Raw genomic sequence first — 25,172 nt, forward strand, 5'->3', positions numbered from 1 at the left:
TTTAGTCATTTGACTTGAAGAACTCTACATAATTAGTAAAACAGTATAGTTTAGAAAAGAAAAGGTTCAGTTCATGTTGTTTATGTCATTTAGGAAAGTGAGAAGGCCTCCTTTTTTTCGTAGGTGGATTACTAAACAATCAAATAATGTTAGACCAGGAAATGCTTTGTGACATACTTTTATAGAATGGAAAAAAATTGTAAATTTACAAAAGAATGACGCCTAATTTGTTAAGGTATTTACTTTATATGCCATCCCCAAAGCATTCTTTCGATTAGTATCTTTTAAGACCATGGTAGAACGTTGTCTTAATTTTGAGCAAAGGTAGAAGTAGCATTAAAAAAATTACCCTTAGAAATGACTACATTTAGATGATAAATTAAAGATATTATTGTTGGGGCCAGCCCTGTGGCCGAGTGGTTAAGTTCGGGCGCTCTGCTTTGGTGGCCCAGGATTTTGCCAGTTCAGATCCTGGGCATGGACATGGCACCACTCATCAAGCCATGCTGAGGTGGCATCCCACATGCCACAACTAGAAGGACCCACAACTAAAAAAAAAAAAAAGAAAATACACAACTATGTACAGGGAGGCTTTGGGGAAAAAAAGGAAAAATAAAATCTTAAAAAAAATAAAAAATAAAAAAAGATATTATTGTCTAAGCCAGAATCCTGGAGGGGTTTTTTTTCTTTTGTAGTTTTCCCCATCACATTTCACATATCTGGTTAAGCACCACTTGTATCTAACTCCATTGTTACCTCTTTAGTTTAGGCCCTTATTACTATTTCTCTTTGTGCCCCTCCTCCTCTCCTCCTCCTTTTCCTTCTCCTCCATCTCAGCTTAAAGCAATATATGCATATAGTTGAAAAAGTCAAACGTTCTGAAAAGGCTTTATATGGCATAACCACATTTTCTTGAAGAGTGCTTATGTGCATATGCATGTGTGCTGTCTGTTGCATAAATCAGTTTTAACCGTTTTCTAATAATGTTCTATCATGTGGATTTTTGCTTTCTCACAGCTACTCCTTCCTTCCCTCCAAGTGTCTTTCAGTTTAATTATTATCTCAATTTTTGGATAAATCTATATTTGATGTTTTCATTATGATGACCATGATAAATACTGCTCACTGATGAACATAGTAATATGCTGTAAATATGATACTATACGTAGAATAGCGTATGAGGAGATACATATCCTTGTACTTTTCTTTCTTTCTTTTGGCTTATCCATCAATTAATACTTTTCATGTTTTTTCATTTGCTAAGTTTTATTAAAGTCTGTAGCCAAATCTACCCATACCCTTCAGTAACCTCTCAGTACAGTTTTCTACACAGTAAAACTTGTCAGATAATCAAAAAGTTTCCATTTTAATCATCTTTTCTCTGGCCTCCCAGAGACATTCCTCCTAAAGTACTACTCTCCTGATCTGGTCTGGGCTGGTGGTTCTCTAGGCCTGTTAGACTTCTGTTGTCTTGGATTTTGTATGGTGTTGAATGCTGTGTTTTCTGCATCCTTTGTCTTCTTTCTTGAGTCTCATGTTTTGGTGGATTCTATAGTAGCTTCCTGAGAAAGGGTGCGTGGGAGATAAATCTTGTGTGATGTTGCTGGTCTTTACTCTCACACTTGATGAAAACTTTGACTAGGTATAGAATTCTAGATTGAAAAATAATTTTGGTCAGAATTTTTATAGCATTCTATTTTTAAAGCATTTTCAAATCATAAAAAAATAAAGAATTTTTAAAGCATTATTCTACTATCTTCTAGCTTTTATTCTTGTTCTTATTATTCTTGATCTTTTGTATATGACCTGTCATCCCCTCTGCCCCCCGGCCCAAATCTGAAGATATTCTCTTTATCTCTGTTATTCCGAAATTTCATGATGATACGTCTTGGTATAACTTTTTTCTTGATCGTTGTGCTGGGTACTAGTGCGGCCTTTCAACTCAGAGATTTATATCTTCCAATCTAGGAAATGTTCTTGTGTTACTTCTTTGATAACTTACCCCCTGCTTTTTTTCCTGTTCTTTTTTTGTAAATTTTATTAGGTAAATGTTGTACCTTTGAAATTGATTTTCTAATAGCCTGTGTCCTCTTCTCAATTTAGTTTGTGTGTGTGTGTGTGTGTGTGTATGTATATTCTTTTTTTCCCTTTCTTAGTTCCACCTCTGGGGACATTTTGATTTTTTAAAAAGTGAATTAAAAAATTTTGCCTTTCATATTTTTAATCCTATTTTTTGTTTTCTGAATATAACTTTTTATAACATTCTTTCTTGTCATATCTCTAAAGATGCTAATTATATTTTCTCTTAATATTTTCTTGCTCTCTGTAATATCTCTTTTACTTAGGATTCTATATCTGTTTTATTTATTTTGGTCTGAAAGACAGGAGGTTTTCCTAAAATTTCTGGCACTTATTGGTTTTCCTTCCATATTTAAGACTAATACACTAAGATGCTTCCTAAGCTCTGCTTGGTCAGACTTTCTAGGATGGTGATATTTACTGTGTGTTCTTTGGTCTGTTTCTTTAGGTGAGAAATATCTAGTTTGCCCTAATGGAATAAGCCTGACTTTGTTCCCTTATTTTAGACTAGCACCTCATCCTTGCTTTGGTCTATGCTAGGAATTCCAGAATTTGGTTCAGTTTTTCTAGTATATCTTCCACCTGTTGTCTGTTATTCTTAGTATATCTCCCTTTTGTTAATACATTTTCTTTTTCAGATAATGGTTAGGTGCAGTCCTTTTTATATATATAATCATATTCCAGGCGTATGACTGAAACTCACTTTGTTTTCAAGTTTCTGTCCACTGTAAATAACTACTATCAACCATTATCTATCATCTCTCTATCAAAATTTTACTAATTTGTTTCTTAGAGACTGAGCTCTGAATTTCTTTCTTTTGTTACCATATACTAACTACAAATACCAATTCATAAATTCCTATTAGGATTATTAAAGTAGATGTTAAATATCATACTAGGTATTACAACAAATATATTTTTCTTTTTGAAAATTATCTAATTTTCCTCTTGAAAATTAGATAATTCAAAAATGGCAGAACTCTTTATGGAATGTGAAGAAGAAGAGTTGGAACCATGGCAGAAGAAAGTAAAAGAGGTTGAGGATGATGATGATGATGAGCCGATCTTTGTTGGAGAGATATCAAGTTCAAAACCAGCAATTTCAAGTAAGCATTTACTTTTAGTGAAGCCAAGTTTTATAAGAATGTTTCTGATGGAAAAACTTGTGAACTGTCTTATAGGTACTTGATGTCCTTGTTCCTCTGTAGGGTGTTGGGGATGAGATTGGGCGGGAGGTCACTTAAGAATTTGAGAATCTAGGTGGGGATGTGGTTGGGGACTTGAGGAAGGAGATAAGAAGTTAAAATACCAGATGTGAGAAAAAGAATGGACTAAGATTAGCTGTTGGCATTGGAGATCTTTTGAATTTGGAAATAATAATTTTTAGTGGAGCCAAGTAACCTATGTATCCGTTTGTTCATTTTTCTTTTGTTTTTTTCCACTTAAACCTAGAAGTAGAGAAACGAAAGGGTTCAGAATGCTTTGCTTAAAGTGTCAGAATATACTAAATGTGTTTGTGTTAATCTCCGGGGTTCTCACATCCAGGCAACTGCCTCATTGCAGTGTTATCCATACATAGCTACAAAATATAGGCAGTGAATGAATGCAAAGTCTCAGCCTGTGTTCTCACAGGGGCTGCAGCTTCTGACCACACCCATCTTCCAGCAACTCGAGTTTACATTCATGGAAGAGGAGGGTACTGCCTACAGCCCCTGTACCTGGATGTTGTAGCAGTTAGTTAACACTTAAATCCTTGTAGCTGTCTAGCAGAACACCTCAGTACCTTTGTGGATTATTAGATTTTAGTTAGAGTAGTTGGATTTGATATTGTTATGATGTTAAAGCAAAGACCAATGACACTTGCTAAAATGTCTGCTCAAAAATGTGTGGAAGTGCAGAGACACCGTACAGATTTCAGGGGAGAAAGAGGAAATAGATCCTTTCCTGTTGTATTTACAATGTTTCTTTGTTTGTTTAAGCTAGGAGAATTTCTGAAAGAATGTATCCCATTTACTAGTGTTTTTCTACCAAGATGGTGCTTAAAAATGTGACTAAGAGACTACTTTTAAATTTTCTGAAAGCCTGGTTCTTTCTTCTGTTGCTTGTAAACTTGGAATGGCACTTGTATTTAGTTTTGTCAGTGGGAGAATAACTTAAACAATTGAATTCTCAATACCATTTCCGGTGGCAGATTGATAATCTCTCATGGAGGTTCTAAGTGGAATGCCGCTTTGATTATAAATTGAACTAGGCATGATGGCATACTTGTTGGTGATAGTGGAACAGAATTATATATTCTCTTAATTACTGTTTCTAGTCACTGTGATTATTTTATACTGGAATATTACCATATTGCAAAATTATTATTCAAATTCTGTTGTTGAAAACATGACAGTTAAGATTCATGTTGAATTTATACTGAGTGTAGATGACTGTTAACAGTATTCAACTAGATCAGTGTATGTTAGCTTTAACATAATTCTGTCAAAAAGGAGATTCACTGCTGTTGAATTTCTTTTCTGAAATGTTAAGATGCAGAATGTAACTCATTTTATTGTTTTTGTATAAGCCTTAAAATATTTTACATACGGGATGAGTTAAATGTTTATGTAGAACTGCGAAAAAGGAGGGTAAAACTTTTGTAGAAAACAACCACCAAAATGTATTTTAGCGATAGTTTTGATGGTTTGAATAAATACTTAATCTTGAATTTCTGAATGAAAACAGTGTGAGGTTTTTTGAGCCAGATTTTTTTTTCTGTAAGACATCTGTAGTTCTTAGGTATAGAGCACTGCATTGCCATTATCAGGAAATAACCCTACTTTTGTGTGGCCCTTTATAGAATTATGTTATGGCTTTGGTTCTTTTCTACTATGAGCGAGAAAAAGGAAATTTTTGTGAGGTTTCATGTTTGTTTGTGCTTTTACCTTTTTCTAACAAACAATTGTAGGTAAATCCCCACTCTTCCAAATTTTAGTTTGATTACTGAATACCCTAGAAGTTCCAGATTTCACATGCATTCAAGAATTGGGAACTTCAAACTGATCCTGAAACTCATATTAGGCTCAATTGACTTTTGGTGTAGTGGTAGATTTGGAACCCCTTAAGTTATAAGATGCTATGGTAAACTGTAGGTTCATTTTAGTCTGCAATCTCTAATCGTTTCCCTTTCAGAACTCCAGAGTAATGGTCAGATAATCCAGTGAGACCTCTCATAATGACACTTCAAGGCTTTTAGAGATTGTGAATAGAGATATGGAGGTTGGACAAAGGTTTGATTTTAAGTAGTGGGAACCCTATCACCTCTCAAAGAAGGATATATACTTCAATTATAGGTTGTATAGGAATATATTTTTGGAAAAATTGTTACTAATTATGTGGAGTATTTCTTTGCCATGCAGAAGATTTGACTTATATATAGTCAGATTTATCAATCTTTTACTTCCAGCTTTTGTATTTTGAGTTACTGTTAGAAACTTTGTTCTTATTCTATAAAACAATTAAGATTGGTAATCTTGTTTCTTTAGTAGGTAAAGATATATATGTTTATAATTAACTGTATTCTTAAATAAGTGATAACATATATTCTTTCTAGGAATCTGTTTTCAATTTATGATTTCTATTATCTTAATATATATTTCATTCAAACAATGAATTTTAAAATAAATCTTCTTTCATAGATATTTTGAATAGAGTAAACCCCAGCTCATATTCAAGGGGAATAAAGAATGGCGCTCTCAGTCGAGGTACAGTATTATTTTACTATTTTAATTTTAAAGTGAAGTATTTTAACATCAATTATATAGAAATATATTCAATATATTGTGTAATTTTAAAATACAGGTATTACCGCTGCATTCAAGCCTACAAGTCAACACTACACGAACCCAACATCAAATCCAGTGGCTGCCTCGCCAGTAAATTTTCATCCTGAATCTAGATCTTCAGATAGTTCTGTTATTGTTCAGCCTTTGTCTAAACCTGTAAGTGTTTCTGAAACTACACAGTCAGCTCAGGGATACATTGGATATTATTTATCAATATCAACAATATCCAGTTGAAATTCTGGACTATCGTGGGTAGTTATCCAATAGAAGCATAGTCAGCGTCAGAAAATGTCACCATCTTTGTGATAGCTCAACCAGTTCTCAAAATGATAACTGTAGGAACTAAATATCCCACCTGTTCATAAATCAGGTAATATGCTTAAATTAAATAGGTACAGAATTGAAAACTGTGCTATCCAAATATGAATAAAAGTATAATCAGTAATCAATATTGCATAATGGCAAACTAATTAAGATTATAAACTAGGCCAAGTGTTCTTAGTTCTTAATTGGGAATATTGTTGAGAGGCTATCATAGCTTTTTATTCTCAAAACATACCTGCATAGTTTAGTTTAAAAAAACTCTTAACAAAAAGTGACAGTTAATGGTAATAGTTAATATTTATTTGAGGTATTAATATGTGTAAAGCTTTGTGCTAAATGCTGTACATAAATTAATCTTATTTAATTCTTGAACATTCCTATGAAATAGGTACTATTATTGTCTGTTTTATAGTTAAGGAAACTGAGACTCACAGAGATTAAATAATTCACTCTAGGTCACACAGCTGGTAAATGGTAGATCTGGGATTTCAGTCCAGCCTAACCCATAGTTTATATGTATATGCATACATACATACATGTATGTTGTGTATAAATGTATACTTTAAAAAAATAGAAGCCTTGCCTTAGTGCAAAAGTTTTCAAGGTGTAGTCTTCAGTCTTCTGGGGTTCCTCTAAGACTCTTTCATGGGTTTGGGAGTTATAATAATGCAAGGACACTGTTTGCCTAGTCACTGTCTTGACATTTGCGCTGATGATGCAAAAGCAGTGGTGGGTAAACTCCTAGTGTTAGTATGAATCAAGACAGTGGTACCAAGCTGTACCAGTAGTTTTTGTATTAGTCACCACCATGCATTCACAATAAAAAATGTTCCAGTTATTCTTAATTTCCTTGATGAAGTATTCAAAATGTTATTAATTTTAACTCTCTACCCTTGAATATATGTATTTTAAAAATATTTTGTGTGATGAAATGGGTAGTATACGTAAAGCACTTCTATATCTGAAGTATGGTAAGGAATTTTCTTGAGGAAAAGCACTTGTGTGATTGAATTGTGAACTAAACAACCACTTTTTTAAAATAGAAACCGTTTTTACTTGAAAGAATGATTGACAAACCATGGTGTATTGTTTATTTCTGTATATCATTATTACTACAAGCTTAGTGGTTTAAAACAACACATATTTATTATCTCATAGTTTCTGTGGGTCAGGTCATGGCTTAGCTGATCCTCTGCTTCAGAGTCTCACAAGGCTCCATTCAAGGGTGGGCCCTGAGGTTGCAGTCTCAGCTGAAGCTCAACTGGGGAAGTATCTCCTTCCACGTTCTCGTGGTTATTGGCAGCCTTTGGTTCCTTAAGAGTTAAGAGTTGTCAGACTGAATCTCTTACTGGCTTTTGGCTGGCTCCTTGCCAGGTGGGTCTTCACAACATGGCTTCTTGCTTCCTCAAAGCCAGCAGGAGAGAGAGAATCCTTAGCAGGATGGCATCTTGCCATCTTATGTGATGTAATCAGGTACACGAAATCATCCATATCTTGTCACCTTCTTGTATTCTTTCAGCTAGAAGCAAGTCACATGTCTTGCCCACACTCAAAGTAAGGGAATCACACACACATAAATAGGCATTTCCTCAAAATTCAACAAAGTGCTCCTTGTTACTTAAAGGAAAACAACTGACAGTATGTTTCTTGCCAATGATAAAATTTCAGCTTTCAAGCAAAAATTAGAATTTTGGAAAACTTGTATCTGTCACCATGATCTTGACAGCTCCCAATACTTAAAGACTTTTCCGATGGGTGGTGGTATTAATAAATATGATTTTTTCATATTGTGTAGTGAACTTTGTCAACGTTTGGAAGATCTGCATAATTCAAAGAAATGAATATTTTCCAGATAATCAATGCATGGTGTTATAAAATCATGCATGGATAAAAGACCCATTCAAAATGTAAGGTAGAACAAGATTTTAATGTAACCACGTACAAAAATTTTGGGGATATGGAGTCAGATTCTACATTGCAACAAACCATTAAGATAATACCAACTGTTACGTTTTGGTGTAGTACCAAAGAAGTATATCCATAGTTATCATAAATTGCTATGAAAATACTCCTTTTTTCAACTAGTATATGTCTTTTATGAAGCCAGATTTTCTTTATAGTTTTCAACCAAAGCAACATGTCCTAACAGATTGAAAGCATAGAAGCAGATGTGAGACTACAGTAGTTTTTGATTAACCTAGATGTTAAAGAAATTTCCAGAAATGTGAAACAATGGCACTCTTCACTAATTTTTTTGTGTTTGCAAGATAGTCATTTCTCATAAAAATGTGATGTTAATCTGCAATGGGTTTATTATTGTTATTTAAAATAAAATTAATATTTTAAAAAATTTCTGTTTTAATTTCTAATATGGGAAATATCAGTAGATATAACCCACCTGAATAAAAACTCTTGGGTCCTGAGTAATTTTTAAGTGTATAAAGGGGTCCTGAAATCAAGGAGGTAGAAAACTAACACAAAAAGTTACTCAAAATGTAAAGATGCTTTGCTTTTAGTTGGAATCCCGTTAACTAAGTGGTTTTTCCATGCTTATCATAAGCTATTCGACATTGGCCTTAGGGACATAGTAGTAAATTTTCTTCAAAATGTTTGTTCTGTTGATGGTAAGAGAAACAACTACCAAATTACCTATAAGGTTTTTTGAAACGTTCAAGTTCAAAACCAGAATTGAATCCAAATATTTTTAGTATGAATAATCCATTTTTCCTGTATTTCATATCATATTACTATAGGGTAATCTACATAGCTGTTAGCACTAAAAATTGATATTTTTAGGTGGTATCTCTCATAGAAGAGTTATGAAATGTAATTTTAATTTACATAAAAGTGAAAAGAAAGGCTACAGCCATTTAAATCTATGGCTAAACAAACTCAACTCCCACTTATATTTTGAAGATGTTGTATATCATGACAAATAAGAGTATCTTTGGGCAGATACTCCCTCCCCGATTCTTTTCTGTGGTTTTTAGTATTCTGAAATAATAATTAATAGTGATATGAGCCCTGAACTAGTAGTTTAGAAAACTTAGATTGAAGCAAGACTTGAATGCTGATTCTGCCTTGTTCTTAAGCGTTGTCAAAACCTCTCTGAGCTTCATTTTCTTCATTTCTAAAATGAGAGATTTTTCCCAGACCACTGACTCTCAGCCTTGGATCCTAAGGTTCCCTGAACTACTTCTGATGTTTCAAAAGATGAAAAACTACCCAAAATGTAAAGATTCTTTGCTGTTACTTGGAATCAAATTAACTCAGTGGTTTTCTCATGCTTATCGTAAGCTATTTGGCATTTGGGGGAAGAAAACTGGAAAAAGAAACTTCATTATTTCATTCAGTTTAATAGATAAACAATCTTTCCAACATTAGACCTAGGGAGAAAAAAATAAAGTGAGGGGTGATATCTTTGGTGCTACGCAAGTTAGAAACTAGAGCTTTTTTTTAACTCAGAATGTTTTATTTCTGTGGGCATAGTTTTTAAATCAAATCACCTCAGTTGGTGGTTTCTAATCTTGGGGACTTATTAAAAGGAGAGATTTTGCCGGTTGATTTAGGTGGGTCCTGGAAATGATACGATTTTAAAACTCTCCAAGTGATTCTAATGTGCAGTCAAAGTTAAGAATAACAGAGGTGTGTATTCTGGAATGAATTGAGAATCCTATTTAAGGGAATTTACTCTTAAATTTTGGAAGTTTTTTAAAAATAAATTATAATTATAGTTTTTTATTTTATGTCATGTTTTGTGTGTGTGTGTTTACTTTTTCATGGAATATCTCTATACCTCAACATCTCTTTCGGATCTCTTTCAGGTAGTCAGGGATATATTATAATCACTTGTAAAGTCAGTGTGTTACAGCTTAAGGGCATAGGCTTTGTAATCAGGCAGACCCAGGTTCTAATTACAGTAACATCAATAACAAGTGGGGCTGTGTTGGGAGTCTTCTGTAACCACACCTAACCCATTTTATTAGTTTACTTATTTATAAAATGGTGCATAATATTAGGTAATTATTAGTACTGTTGTGGCAACTACTTGATTTAATACATACATGTACCGTGAAGTACAGGTACATTTAAAACACAGTTGTGACTTTTATTTCAGTTTGAAAGGTGAACAACTTGAAGCTCAAAAGTGACTTTCACAAGGTTCGTAGTTAAATAAATGTGCAGGTCTTCTGAATCCCAGTCTAGCACCTATTCTGCCCTTACAATTGTATTTGATATCTTTCTGAATTGTTTTATAAGACATTAAAAATTCCCTCTTGGAGAATTCTCTTAACCAGTTATTGTTGAATAATGTGTGCCTGCTCTCTGAAATTGTGGTGCTTAATTAACCAGAACTGTTTCCTAGGAAAGTGTTTAACAGTATTAGCTTTATGTTTTTGTTAAAGAACTGTTTTAGGGGCTGGCCCCATGGCCGAGTGGTTAAGTTTGCGTGCTCTGCTGCAGGCGGCCCAGTGTTTCTTTGGTTCGAATCCTGGGCATGGACATGGCACTGCTCATCAAACCACGCTGAGGCAGCGTCCCACATGCCACAACTAGAAGGACCCACAATGAAGAATATACAACTGTGTACTGGGGGGCTTTGGGAAGAAAAAGGAAAAAAATTAAATTAAAAAAAAAACTGTTTTGGAAAATGCAAGTGAGTATTTTCCATTTTTTTAAATGCAAATACTTGGAGAAAATATTATCTAGCAGTAAGATTGTGGTTGGTTACAATTTAGTTATATGGCATTACTAATTTTTTTATATTAAACATTAAAGTTCAGATGCAGATATCTGCCTGTTAGGCCTCAAATTCTAGAGTGGTTTGGATTACTTCGATACCTATTTCCATAACTTCTTTATTTATTTATTTTTTTTAAAAAACTTTATATTTTTCCTTTTTCTCCCAAAGCCCCCCTGATTCATAGTTGTGTATTTTTTAGTTGTGGGTCCTTCTAGTTGTGGCATGTGGGATGATACCCAACCATGGCTTGATGAGTGGTGCCATGTCCGTGCCCAGGATTCGAACTGGTGAAACCCCAGGCCACCGAAGCAGAGCGCGAGACCTCAACCACTCAGCCATGGGGCCCGCCCCCATAACTTTTTAACAAATCCATGTCAATAGAAAAGTTAGTAGCAAACTAAAATTCTTGAAACTTAATTATCCCTCAATTTAAAAACACAAAACGAATAAACCTTTCTTGTTTCTGTTTTTAAATCTTATGTATTTTGGCGGGAAAGTTTATAAAAAGAGAAGAGTGCGTACTGTATTCTGATTTTCTTTTTTCCCTGCTGCAGGCAGGGTATAGAGTATATCATTCAGGATCATACTGTGCGTATAGATACATATTCCTCTTTTTGCACTGAACATTCTACCAGGAATATGTCATTGGATATTTCTCAAAAACATGGTGTTAGTGGTTGCATGATAGTCTCTCACTTATTTAATCATTCTTCCATTGTTGGACATAAAGATTTTAGTTTTTTTGCCAATAAAAATAATTCTCCATTAAACATTTTCATTTCTTTACCATAAATTTTTAAAGTGGAGTAGTTGGATCAAAGGATGCAAACTTTTATAAAGCCTTTGACAGCTACTGTCAAAATTTTCATGCAGATAAGTTGTACCAAAGTATAATCTCTACTTTGCCCAAAGTGAATGAATGTTATCAGTACTTTTTAATTTTTAAATTTTAACTTTATTTCAAACTAATTTTAGACTTATAGGAAAAAATACAAAGAGTTCCCATATACCCTTAACCGAGTTTCCTCTATTGCCACCGTCTTACTTATCATAATCAGGTGATTAACATTAAATTGCAGACCTTATTTGAATTCTACCAGTTTTTCCATTAATGTCATTTTTCTTTCCCAGGATCCTGTTCAGGATGACACCTTGCAATTAGTTATTTCTTCTTAGTCTCCTCATGTTTTTCTACAGTTACTCATTCTTGATCTTTCATGACCTTGATGCTTTTAAGAGGAGCAGCCACTTATTTTGTGTTAGATATTATCGTCTTTAAAATGATGTCAATTCAGCAAAAATTACCCATGTCTTTATTTGCATTTCTTTAACTAGTAGCTTGCTAAAAAGCTTATTGTACGTATTGGTCATTTGGTATATTGCTTTTGAGGTGTCTCAGTTTATGTCCTTTGTGCATTTTTCTCTTAAAGTAACCTTTTCCCTTTTGATTTTTAGCATTGTTAATCTTAAAACTTTTGCTTATTATATATTATGGCATATAGAATGGTCCAGAAGTCACTCTGAGAGCTTACTTTCCACAATGATGGTCTTTTATAAATAGCTTCGGAATATATTTTGTGTATGCATATCAGTATATTTAATGTATAATAGTATTGGAGTATATATATCTGTAAATTATATTGACCACACTTTTCATAATTATTTATACTAAATATATATGTGTGCTAACATATAAATTTATGCTACCTTAGACTTGACCACATGATTCATCTCATACTTTTCACTCCTCTCTTGAGATCTTCCTGCTAGCTGGGACCACCCTTTCTCCTGATGGAAGGGCTGAAACTTCTCTTGAGCCCTAATGTCTCCGGGAGTGGAGCAGCTGGCCCAGACCATTCCTATAAACAGCTTCCATTCTAAACTGTCTTCCTGGCTTTCTTATTTGTTCACCCTGCTGATCAGGCAGTTTTCACATTTGCCCTGTGAGGTGGGAGATTGCCTGGCTCAGCATGGCTTTATGTGGGGTGGTGGGAGGAGTGGGGGACCTTTCTCTTCCTGACCCTTGGGTTATAATTTTTCCGGTAAAGATGATTCCAAAACTCTCACCACATGGTAGATTCATCCCTAACCCCAATGCACAATACTTGTAGATTGATTCCCACTTTGTTTGCCCTGATATTCTGTTTGTGAGGTTTATAGAGGTGTAGAAGCTTTTAAATTTGTAGTTACATCACTATGTTTATCTTATTTTTTTCCTTGCGTTTACCCAAAGATTTTGCTAAGTTCTCTTATTTGCTCTTTGATGAGAATAGTGCATTTTTAGTATCCCTCTAAAGTGTATCAATGTTAAGTTGACTTAAAATGGGTTTATATGTTTCTTTTACTTTGAAAAAATCAGACTACAATTTGCCCCTCATTTTAATTGGCTAGTCAGGAATAAGCCAGCTCTAAGTAACAGCTTTAGTAGTTTTAGTAGAAGATAATTTTGGCAGATAGTAGTAGGTAACTTTGTGTTTTATAACTTATTAGTAATTGAGTCATCAAAGGTTATCCTTATGATAGTGGCATACAGTTAAATTTACTTCTATAAAAGTTTATGAAACAAAATGATTATAGCTATGTTGAATAAATGTAATATTCTTCCCTTGAAATATTTTAACAGGGTTATATAACGAACGCATCACGAGCTGTGTCTAATAATTCTTCAGAGTTACTGTTTGACTTGACCCAGGATACGGGATTATCACATTTCCAAGGGGGACCAACACTTTCTATAGCAGGTTGGTTTTAGCACTTTTTCAAAAAATTATAAAAAGAAACTTGATGAATATGCATATGAAATTGACTTTGTATTGAAGTCCATGACTTTGTGTCAAGTTTTTCATATTTGTAAAGTGGAATGGTGCTGATAGTTTTTGAATGCCTTTCTTGGGTGATTTTAAATAAAATCTTATTTAATAATAGAGCATTTTATTTCTTCCTGTTAATTAAGTAGGCTAACCAACTTGGAGCTTGTTCTCACTTGGCACCAAACATGGGCTGAAAAATCTTAAAATAATTTCTGTAAGTTAGAGAAGTCCTCTGATCCCCTACGTACTCTTGTTAAAGAAGTATTAATTAGGGGCCGGCCCGGTGGTGCAGCAGTTAAGTTTGCACGTACCGCTTCTCGGCAGCCTGGGGTTCGCAGGTTCGGATCCTGGGTGTGGACATGACACCGCTTGGCAAAAGCCATGCTGTGGTAGGCATCCCACGTATAAAGTAGAGGAAGATGGGCATGGATGTTAGCTCAGGGCCAGTCTTCCTCAGCAAAAAGAGGAGGATTGGCAGTAGTTAGCTCAGGGCTAATCTTCCTCACAAAAAAAAGAAGTGTTAATTAGTTTCTATGGCCACTAGTGTGAAAAGTGTATGGAAGTGTCTGGTTATAGTTGATTTAAAAAATTAGGTTAGTATTTTTCTATTCAATAAATGATTTAGATATGATAGTTAAATATGATAGAGTGCTGTTATAAAGTGGCTGCAGTAAATTTGTATATATTCAGTACTCTTTATATATCCATTGAAGGAATAATGAAATGTCCCTATTGAAGAAGAGTTAAAGATCTTTGATTGTGTAACAAAGTTCTTCATTAACCTAAAATAAATTAGTGTGCTATGGAAGGATTTTATCTAATTGAAAATTCCCTGTAATGAAGGCGGTTATGCTTTGTATATTAGCAATTTTGGTTTATTTCAAATATTTGACTAAACAGAGATACATAAGACTTTTGGAAATTTTTTAGATTATTTATTAACAAATCATTGTAGAGAATTTAACAAATCTTCCCCCAATTTTTTAATAGTAATGTTAGTGACTAAAATGTTTTTCCATTAAAAAATATTTAGTTAATATTCATTTCTTTGGGTGTTACTTATATACTCATAAAAATCTAGTTAGTTAAATAGATAAGAACCAAAAGAAACAAAGAGAAAAAATAATTCTTAAGTTTGATTTTACAAAACACATGGACTTTATTCATAGAAAAAGTCTGAATTCTTGAAACTTTTTGGCAGTAAGGACAATGACTCCTACTTTCCCTCTGAGTTTTCTACCACAGAGAGAGAGACTTTAGCCTGAAAAATAAGTGGGAAGATTTGGAAGATTTTGACCTATTTTTAAGATTTTTGTAGTCTTCTTTTTTAAAGATTTTATTTTTCCTTTTTTCCCCAAAGCCCCCAGTACATAGTTGTATATTTTTAGTTGTGGGTCCTTCTGGTTGTGGCATGTGGGATGCTGCCTCAGCACAGCTTGATGAGCAGTGCCATGTCCGCACCCAGTATCTGAACCCGTGAAACCCTGGGTCGCTGAAGCGGAGTGCGAGAACTTAACCACTCGACCACGTGGCCCGCCCCCAGATTTTTGTAGTCTTCTTTTTTGAGGAAGATTAGCCCTGAGCTAACATCTGCTGCCAATCCTCCTCTTTTTGCTGAGGAAGACTGGCCCTGAGCTAACATCCATGCCCATCTTCCTCTACTTTATATGTGGGACACCTGCCACAGCATGGCTTGCCAATCGGTGGCATGTCCGCACCCAGGATCTGAACAGGCAAACCCTGGGCTGCCGAAGTGGAACGTGCGAACTTAACCAATGCGCCACCAGGCCGGCCCACGTAGTCTTTATTAAGTCTTTACACTTTAGTTTTCTTATATTACTTAAAAAGGAGATTTTATTTTTCACATATAATGCATTCATTCTCCAGATCTAGAATAAGCCATTTGGAGATGTAATTTAATTCTTGCTCTACTTTAGTCAGAGCTTTTCGAGGCCCAAATAAGAGAAATAAAACGTGAAAATGCATTATGAGCTTTAAAGGACTTGACAAAAAACAGTTGTTATGAATGATAATATATGCTCTATGTTCCATAGCATGATTAACTGACTACTGTCAAGTGATCATAAGTATTTGGAGAAATTTAAATTTGAGCTTTATCTTGAATAAGATTTTTACTGGCGGAGATACAGCTATTGAGGGTAGGAAACAACACAAGCCAAAGACAACAGAGGTAAATAAATTAAAGGGGTCAGAATTTAAAACCCTTAAATGCAGAGTGATTTTATTTTCTATTTAAAAAAAAATCTTATAGTAAACAGTCTATTTCTACTGTCCAGCCTGTTATGTAATCAGATGCTTAATCCAAAATATCAGCACTCACTGGCTTTTCAAGTAACTGAAGTATCTCACAAGAGTGCTACTGCGATTACACAAACTCTTTCACAAGTACCCCTTGTATAACTATTAGTAATCCTGTGCTTTGAAAATGGGCGGGAAAAATCATTTTTATGTTATCTCAAAGGATGAAACAGAGGAGCCAATTAGTGCTATTTTTCTGGCATGCTTCCCTAAATAAAAAGCTGACAGATGAATCTATTAGAAAAATCTTTTTTCTTCTAAAGTAAGTTTAGGTATCAAATTTTTAGTTAGTAGTGATAATAGCTGTCATTTATTACTGAGTGCTTTCCATTTGCCAAATGTTGTGTTGGGTGCTTTAAATACACTATCTTATTTGATCTTAAAACATCTCTCTAAAATAAGGCATTATAGCTCTTATTTTACAAAAGAGGAAACTGAGGCTGAGAGAAGTTAATTAAATAAGTCAGGAATACGTAGCTAGTAAGTGACAGAGCCTGGATTTTGAACTTAGCCTGTCTGACTTAAAAGCCTGGAATATTTCTAATATATTACTTTACCTCTTCTACTTTTAGTGTACAGTTGGGAGCACTAAAATATGATGTGCAGTTTTAGGATTCTTATTACCAAGTACAATTATGTGTTATTTTCAAAAGGACTTTTTCTTGGCCTACTTACAGCCTAACGATGCCTGTTTCTCTTGCTAATTCTCTGAATAAGACTGAAAATCCTTTAGCTTTTAGGCGGTGGTTTTCGAACCGAAAACTATTTTGGAGTAGTTTCGGAGTAGAATCCCTGTACAAACAAAATTTTATGCAAAAGTCTAATAAATAAAATATAAAAGGAGAGTTTCTCTGTCAGACATACCAAGTATATTCCCTAAGATGAGCCCATTAGGCCCTGGGGAACATAGTTTGAAAACCGTTGTACTAACTCCTTCCATTATGAGTCCTTTCATATGAATAAATGAGGTATTATCATTCAAGATTAGTTGTTTCCACTTTGTCCATAGGGATTAATGGATAATATAACCTAAAGCCATTAGTAGACCAACCACCTCTTTGTTAGGTGGAAAAAGAACTAACTTTCCATTAGACATTTTAAATTGTTAAATCTTCTAAAGGGTCTCTAACCTTTTGGAATAAAGATACATAATTTTTAACAAGCTCTAATTCACTTAAGCATCTGAAGATAGTTCTTTTGTAGAAACTTAGTGTGAAGTATTCTCTGTGCTTTAATTTTTTTTTGCTTGGGACATTTTGCTCCATTTTGCTCTGGCTTCTTTCATAATAGCTGTTTATATATTGCTTTATTTGAAGCTGTATTTAGTATTTTCCTGCATAGAAAGATTATTTTATGAATTATTTGAATATATAGTCCATAGTAGATTTTGTACAATTCTTTACATCCTCTGACTTTGATCACATCAATTTTTATCATGATTTGTCATTTGTATGATATGATAATTCAATTATATCACCTTTAATTCAGCTTTAAAATATTTTTACTTAGTTGTAAGCAATATTCTGAAGTGTTTTAAAATATTTTTCCTACTATTTAAATCATCGTAGGTATGAATGAAAGTTCGTTTTTATCAAAACGTCCTTCTACTTCTGAAGTAAACAGTGTTAATCCAAAAAAGCCTAAGCCCAGTGAAGGTGTTTCTGGAACAAATTCCTCAGCTGTGTTTCCTTCGGTTAAATCTCCTTCAGTGATGTCTCCCCAGGCTATGCCATTAAAAGGTAAATATGAAATGTGGCTTATAAAAGAGAAATTATGGTACTTATACATAAATTTTAGAAATTGTAATAAATTTACAAACTATTATTAGTGGTTGTCTAAGGTTAAAAAGTGGTGAATTTTGAATTATATATGTTTTGAATTTATTTTAGGTACAAATACCTCATCAAATCAATCTAAAAATGGAACACCCTTTCCAAGAGCTTGTCCAAAGTGCAATATTCATTTCAATCTTTTGGAGCCTTTGAAAAATCATATGAAGGTAACACTTTTTTCAAAATTTAGTTTTAAAAAGGTTTGCAAATCCCTAGAAATATTAATGATTAGTTTACAGTAAATAATGGTTTGTCCAGATATTGCATTGGACATCTTCTCATACTGGTATTTCCATATAACTTCGGCAAAAGTTTATATTCATATGATTATCTTCATATAAGATTTAAAAATTCCTTCTGAATCATCAAATTTTAAATATTAAGTTCACGTACATTATAATATATGCTTATTCTAATTTTAAATGAAAATAATGTATTAATCAGAATGTTTTATTTATTAGATTATGCCATACTTCAAACTTCTTAAAAAACAGCCATTTTGTTATCTGTTTAGTATTTCATGTAACTTAACAATTCCTTCAGGTGTCTTGTTTTTGTGTCTCTGCTAACGTGCATGCCACATCACACAGTGAAAATCTGGGTTTTACATTTAATTTTCAACTCTCAAATATAAACTCTAAATGGTGGGGTATTTCATATGAAATAATTACTTTAACTCAGTCTAGAATATAGTTTGTGTAATTATTGTAAGTTAATTTCAGCTTTTTATTGGTACAGGAGGCTCTTTGAAATTAGATGTTAAGAAATTTTCAAAGTACAAATGAAATATGAGGTTAGGTAACACTTCACTTAAAATATTTTAGTATCCTGCTGTGTCTATGTAAAGATAGCCTGTATTCTCTTTGCATGCCTAGTATAAATGGCAGGAAGGAGGAAAGAGACAGTAAAAAAGCAGTGTGGATTATATGAAGAAAAGAAGGGAAGGAGAAGGATGCAATGGCAAAGAAGTAACTAAGGAAAAGTTCTTGCTCACTATTTCAGAAATTGCCAATTTTTTATTGAAATTTAATATTTTAAAAAATATAGAGAAAATAAGCTGACTTTTTTAGAATTTCAAATACAGTCTCTTTATTCATGTACAAAACTGTATTTAGTCTTTCACTACTTCCAGCTCCCACAGTCCATTATAACTGCACTTTGTACTTTGTTCTTAGATGAGAATTAACTGTACAAGTGCTTTCAGTTTTCCTATCTATGTAATGTTTTGATGAGATACCTGATGTGTTTTATGTTTTGCATCATAGATGGAGAGAAAAAAGAAAGGGATAAATTCCTTAGTTAAGATCTTTAATTATTTGAGAAGGTAATGCAGTCATATGATTCAAAATAAAAAAGTTTACAAAGGCATACAAGTGAAAAATCTTACCCTTGTCTCTTACTTATCTGATTCTCAATATGACTCAAAGAAAACGATTTTTATTGTTTTGTTTTGTATTCTCCCTGATTTTCTTTTTGCATATACAGGTAAACACAAATGTTCTTATTTCCTTTCTATTTTGTATACAAGTTGTAGCATATTAGATATACTTCTGTACCTGGTTAAATTGGCAACCAAAGTAGCTTTACTTCCAAAATGTATTAGAGCATTGTTTGTGATTACACTTCTTAGAAATAACCAAAACCTCATACAATATTCATATAATAGAACACTGTGTAGCATTTTACAAAAGGATGGAATCTCTGTGATAGATAATGATAATGGGAAGACCTCTAAGACACATTGTTGAACTAAGTTGAACATAGTATGAACAATTTATTATATGTGTTTATATCGTAAAGAAATCTGACAGAATACTTCCCAACTCTAGGACAAGGAAGTTTAAAACTAGGTAGACTTTTTATGTTCTAGCTTAGGTGTTTTATATATCAGTTAAAGTTTTAGTGTTACAATAAAAATTTTCATTTAAAAAAATGTAATTTTTAGACTATTTGTAAATTATTTTTTGCTGTTACTATAGATAAGTAGAGGACTGTACCACAGAAGTAATGTTTTTTTCAATGAAGAATATCTAAAACATAAGTGACATACCCTACAATAAAAGAATTTACCTGAGACCATGTGCCGGACTACTGAGCTTTAAATACATTATTTCATTTAGTCCTTAGAATATTCTTTGAGATAGACGTTTTTCTCATTGTTTTATAGCCAGTTAATTGGCATAACTGACATTCATACTTTTAATGGTAAAAGGTCCACGTTCTCACAAATACTTTTTTTTCCCTTTTTGGAAAATGTGTGGGCTATTTAATGTTACATGGAAACTTGAAAATAGGTATATTATTTCTTTTTTAGAGTATGGAATTTGATGTTTATCAACCAGATCTAGCTTATAAGTTATGTTATTTAGATTTCTATGTCTTCACTTAATTTTTGTCTGCTTGATCTGTCATGGATTGAAAAACACCACATCTCATTCCACATCTTCCGTTACCAGTATTTTCTTTGATATATTCCAGTTCTGTTTTAAGATTGTTGCTGTTTGAGATAGATGAATCTAACTTTTATAACTGTATTGTGAATGTATCCTTTAGCATTTTTGTAAAATGTCCTATTTTGTCTTAATGTTACATGCCTTTTGGGCTCACAAGCCTTGTTTTCTTATGGTTTCCATTTGCCTAGTATGTTCTGTTTATCCTTTTGTTTTCAACCCTTCTGAATCGCTTTGTTTTGAGAATGCCTCTTGTTTTCAGCAGAGTTATGTTTTCCTTTGTGATCCTATATGAAAATCTCTTGTTTCAGTAGTTGAGTTAAACTCTTTTGTATTCATCTGTAAGATAGATTTATTTGGTCTTAGTTCTGTTACAATTTCTTTTCTTTTTTCTATCTTTCACTATGTGGTTGCTTTGTTTGTATATAGTTTGGATTTTTAGGGAAGTTGTATTTTTGTTGTCCTGTTTATCTTTATAATTTTAGTGTTAATATAATTCCAGCAGTCATCTATTCCTTTGGCCATTCTCTACTATTAAAATTGATTAAAGTAGTATTAAATTTCCTATTCTTAACCCACCCATCCTTACCTTCTCCTCTCCTACCTGATTTTAGTCAATATTGTCTTTCTGAGTGTTTACCTTTGTACTTTTAAAAATGCTCGTACATGTGCTACTTTATTTGGTAGCTCTAAATGATATTCCTTGATGTGCTGCTGGCATGCATGAGGCAGTCTGTGAGCTTTCTGGACCTCATATTCATTGTCCTTTTACCCCCTCCCAGTTTTTATTTATTGGTTGTATCATTTTTCCCTTGTCAGGGCATATAACATTTGCATTCGATTTTCTTAACCTTGTCTCCACATTTGTTTTAATCCTTTTCCACAGTAAAGTATATTCAGTGTTCATCACTAGTCTTTTTGTCATGGTTTCTTTGGTTATCTCTTGTTTGGCTGAAGTTCATCATTTGGTTGTTTCCTCAAGGGCCTGGGAAGAGCATTCTTTGAGTTTTTTCATGTTCAAAACAATTTGACTATAGTCCATTCTTGAAAGACAGTTTGGCCAGGTATGAAGAAGTTGGATCCCACTTTGAAGATCTTGGTACTGGTGCTCCTATTTTACAATATTGAATGTTGCTGTTGAAAAATCTGGGATAAGCCTGAATTATTTTGCCCTTTATGAGTGATTTGACCTTTTTGCCTGGTTGTCCACGTGATTCTTTGTTTTTGAAGACTGATAATTTTACAATGATATGACTTGTTGTTTGGAATTTGGGGTCAATCTTCTGTGGCATACATGTTCTTTCAACTTGTGTATTTGTTTCATCCTTTATTTTAGCACAGTTTTCTTGATTTGTATTTTAAAATATTTATTCCATACAATTGTTTTGCCTTTTTTAGGGTAGGTAGATGTTGTCCACTATGCATTTGTTTGATGTCCTTTGTCTGGTGTATCTGTCATTTTCTTTCTAATGCTTTTTAGCTCATTTAAAAAAACAATTTTATTTGCTTTTCTCATACTAGTCTCTGTATCTATTTTATTTTCCAATATCTGTTCACCTTTCTAATCTTTCTTTATATTTCTGATTTTATTATTTTCCTCTACTTTTCCTCCTCGATTTTGCCACTCTTTTTTATGTCTTCTTTTCGTCTTGCCATCTCTTCTTGCTTTGTGGTCTTCCAAATAGAGATAATTGCTTCATTAGTTTTTTAAATTTATGGCAAAAATTTTGGCTATTTTCATCTGCATCTGCTCCTTAGCGCTTTTGTCAGAATTTTACATTTTCTTCCTTTTATCTTAAGGTATTTTTGCTTAGATGTAAGTTCATATCATATTGAGCAAGTTGGATATTTTTGGGCTAGTGGTTTGCACAAGGCTCCTTTTGGGAAGCATCAGTTGCTAGGACACACTCACAGACTACTAGCTAGCTGGTTTGCACAACTCTTTACTGGGCAGAAGGCTTCCTGCACTTGTGACTTGTGTGTCTTATTTCATACATAGCATTGCTTTTTCTGCTTCTCTGTACCAAACCAGGTTTGGGGGACTTCTGCCATCCTTCTCACGCCAGCTTCTGCACCTGTTTTTGCAAACAAAGGATATAGCTTTGCATTTCAGAATGTGTCTTTCACCTTTAGCATGTATATTTTTACTGATGCTTCCCTAAGATCTTTTACCGTTGGGTCCTTATGACTTCTCTGATCTACTTCTAACTGCATGTCTTCTGCCTGATCTTGGCTGCTTTGGATAGTCCTTTCATATGTTGTACAGTCTGTGGATTTCATCTGGCTCTCAGTTTCAGTGAAAATCACATTTTTAGAATTTGGTTGTTTTGGTTTTTTGGACAAATCTCAGGAGGAGAAGGGGAAAATGTTGACTTCGGTAGGATGACCATTTGGGAAGTTCTGTTTTACTATTTAAAAATATCATCTCACCTTCTTTGTTCTGAAAATCTTACCTAAATTTTTAGGTTACTAACAAAGCAACAGAACATGGTCTGTCTACTGGGAGGAGTGAAGATGAGAATGGTGTTTAGATGGTGTCTGCTGTTTGTCACATTACTGTATATGGCATTAAAGTATTTAATATTTGCAGAATGATTAACCCAGGAAAATAAGCGATACTCCAAGGGTTTCAGTGAAGGCCTGGAACCAAATGGGTACTAGGCTGAATAAAAGATGACCAGTTGATCTTGGACCATAGCTCAATCATGCCATCCATGGCTTACTCTGTCCTCCTATAAAGCCTTTAATCTAAGCCTAGTCCTCATTTCTTAAGTTCCTTTCTTGCCTTTTTGATATTTTCTGTAGAATACTTTGCTTTCTTCTTTCTTGCTAAATCTCCTAACCTAGTTCAGTGCACCTATTGTCCATTCTTGGTTGTCAGTGGTTTATCATTCAGCTATTTTATAGGGATCTGAAATATTGTTTAAAAGATACTGTGAATGAGATTTGTATGTTTATTTTAAAAATCTGATCCTATCTTTCTGTTAAAAAAAAGCAAAATGGAAGAATGGTAAGCAATTGATCATCTATTATGTGTATCATAATTTATGAGTGTTTTGGTAACTTTAACTTTCATAAATGTACCAGATTAGACATTTCTGAAGAATATAAACCTTACAGCACAGTGTATTGTAGATTAGATTATTTTGTAGGTTTCAGAATAGAATCAAGTTTCAAATATGACTCAGAATAACTTCTACAATCTGAAAGCCCAGATTTAGTGTTTGAGTATATAAGATTATCCACGTTCCTAATTAGGGAGACTATTCTATATTGTATCATTTTTGTGCATTATAATTTTTTCCCATTGTTTCTTGAGATCATCCCTATAAGAAAGTTCAGATAAGGTGAGAAGTTTTGTCTACAAAATGATGCTACTGATACACATCATTTGTAGTAAGATGTATTTTGAGTCATCTTTCTAATAGTGCTGATGGATTTACTTTGAACCATCCTTTTCGCCTTTTATCCTTAAAGTGAAAAACACCCTTTTTAAGAAGGAGCTTAGCTTTGTAAAAGTCCTTAGGAATAGTCTGATTTTCCTAAGTTTGAGCTCTTAAATACTATATGTGTCTCAAGAAGAATCTAGAAACATATATAGCAAAACCTTTCTCATTTCCCTCTTTTTGTTGTGGTTTCATTTCAACTGTATTTATTCTGAGTGGTAGACTATAGAGGATCATATTGTATTAGAGAACTAATGTATTTATCCTAATTTAGCTTATGGGTGCAACCTTATCTCCTAAACACAAATTATGTTGATTTTTGTGGGTCCATTTTATTCAGTATTTTCCTCCCCTCTCTTTCAGATCTATTTTAGATTTTTTTTTTTTGGTGTTTTTTCCTTTATAGATTTCAAAATTGACCAGTGAACAAAAATAAGTGCAGTTGAAGGAAATGTTGTAGATCTGTCTTGGATCAAAGGCCTAGCTCCCATGTGACACAGAAAGTTCGACCAACGATTGAACATTTCACATTGGCAGGAGAGAAAGTGCATGTTGTTATCTTAGAAATGGAATAGAGTTGTGTTTAGATTTTTGAACTTTCTTATATTGCTACTAATTTACTAAATAATACATTTGGGAAGAGTTTAAGTCAGTTGGTTTATGTTGTAGAAGAATTGTCTGGATGATTTGTTAAAAAGTATAGATTTCTGGGCCCTACCTCTAGACATTATGGTTTGTTGGTCTGAAGTGGGGCCCAGGAAATTAGCATTTTGACAAGCACTTCTAGTTTTTTTTAATACGGGTCTTCCTTGAATTGCCATCTGAGGAAAACTACCTTAGAGACATCCTGCAACTGAAAATTAAGTTTAATAAATGAATTAGTTTTATCTTGTTGGAAAAAAACCTCATGTATGAAGGTGTTTTACGTTAGAACCAGTTTATGTGACATCTTGATTTTACTTATGAGGAGCTAAATTTCCCCTTCAAATATTTAAACATTCTAGATTTCAAGATATAACAGTTGAAGTTTTCAAGACGTGACTGATGCTTCTGTCCTTTTTTTTCCCCATACATTTTCTAGCACGCTAAGTCTGGGAAATAGCAGATTAGCTGTGCTCAATGTCCAGTTCTAACCAGATACTATGAAATTTAGTATATCACTTGATAATTAAACATGTACATTGTGGCATGTAAAACTACCCTGCCTTTCTATAGTCTGTCTTGGTATGGCTATGAAATAAATGAATTTAGTTTTGTTCATTTAGATAATATTAAATTACTATTAAATATTTATATCTGAAAAGATAAATTGCAAGGAAAAAGTATTAGATCAATAACCAA

The 25,172-nt window shown here is 33.4% G+C and overlaps 1 protein-coding gene across 15 annotated transcripts in view; it reads left to right on the forward strand.

Annotated features, from left to right (window-relative positions):
• Window positions 1-25,172, forward strand: part of ZNF280D (zinc finger protein 280D) — a 124,581-nt gene that overhangs the window by 22,247 nt on the left and 77,162 nt on the right. For 14 of the 15 annotated variants that reach the window (XM_014860458.3, XM_070501256.1, XM_070501229.1 and 11 more), the window contains 6 exons: window positions 3,039-3,185; window positions 5,760-5,825; window positions 5,923-6,062; window positions 13,598-13,715; window positions 17,672-17,842; window positions 17,993-18,102. In XM_014860458.3, coding sequence (XP_014715944.2) covers window positions 3,050-3,185; window positions 5,760-5,825; window positions 5,923-6,062; window positions 13,598-13,715; window positions 17,672-17,842; window positions 17,993-18,102 — 741 coding nt within the window. In that variant the 5' untranslated portion in view covers window positions 3,039-3,049. The remainder of the gene's footprint in view (window positions 1-3,038; window positions 3,186-5,759; window positions 5,826-5,922; window positions 6,063-13,597; window positions 13,716-17,671; window positions 17,843-17,992; window positions 18,103-25,172) is intronic. The other variant, XM_070501264.1, reaches the window with a different exon arrangement.

Source organism: Equus asinus, chromosome 2 (assembly GCF_041296235.1).
Source record: "Equus asinus isolate D_3611 breed Donkey chromosome 2, EquAss-T2T_v2, whole genome shotgun sequence".
In the NCBI taxonomy this organism is placed as follows: domain Eukaryota; kingdom Metazoa; phylum Chordata; class Mammalia; order Perissodactyla; family Equidae; genus Equus; species Equus asinus.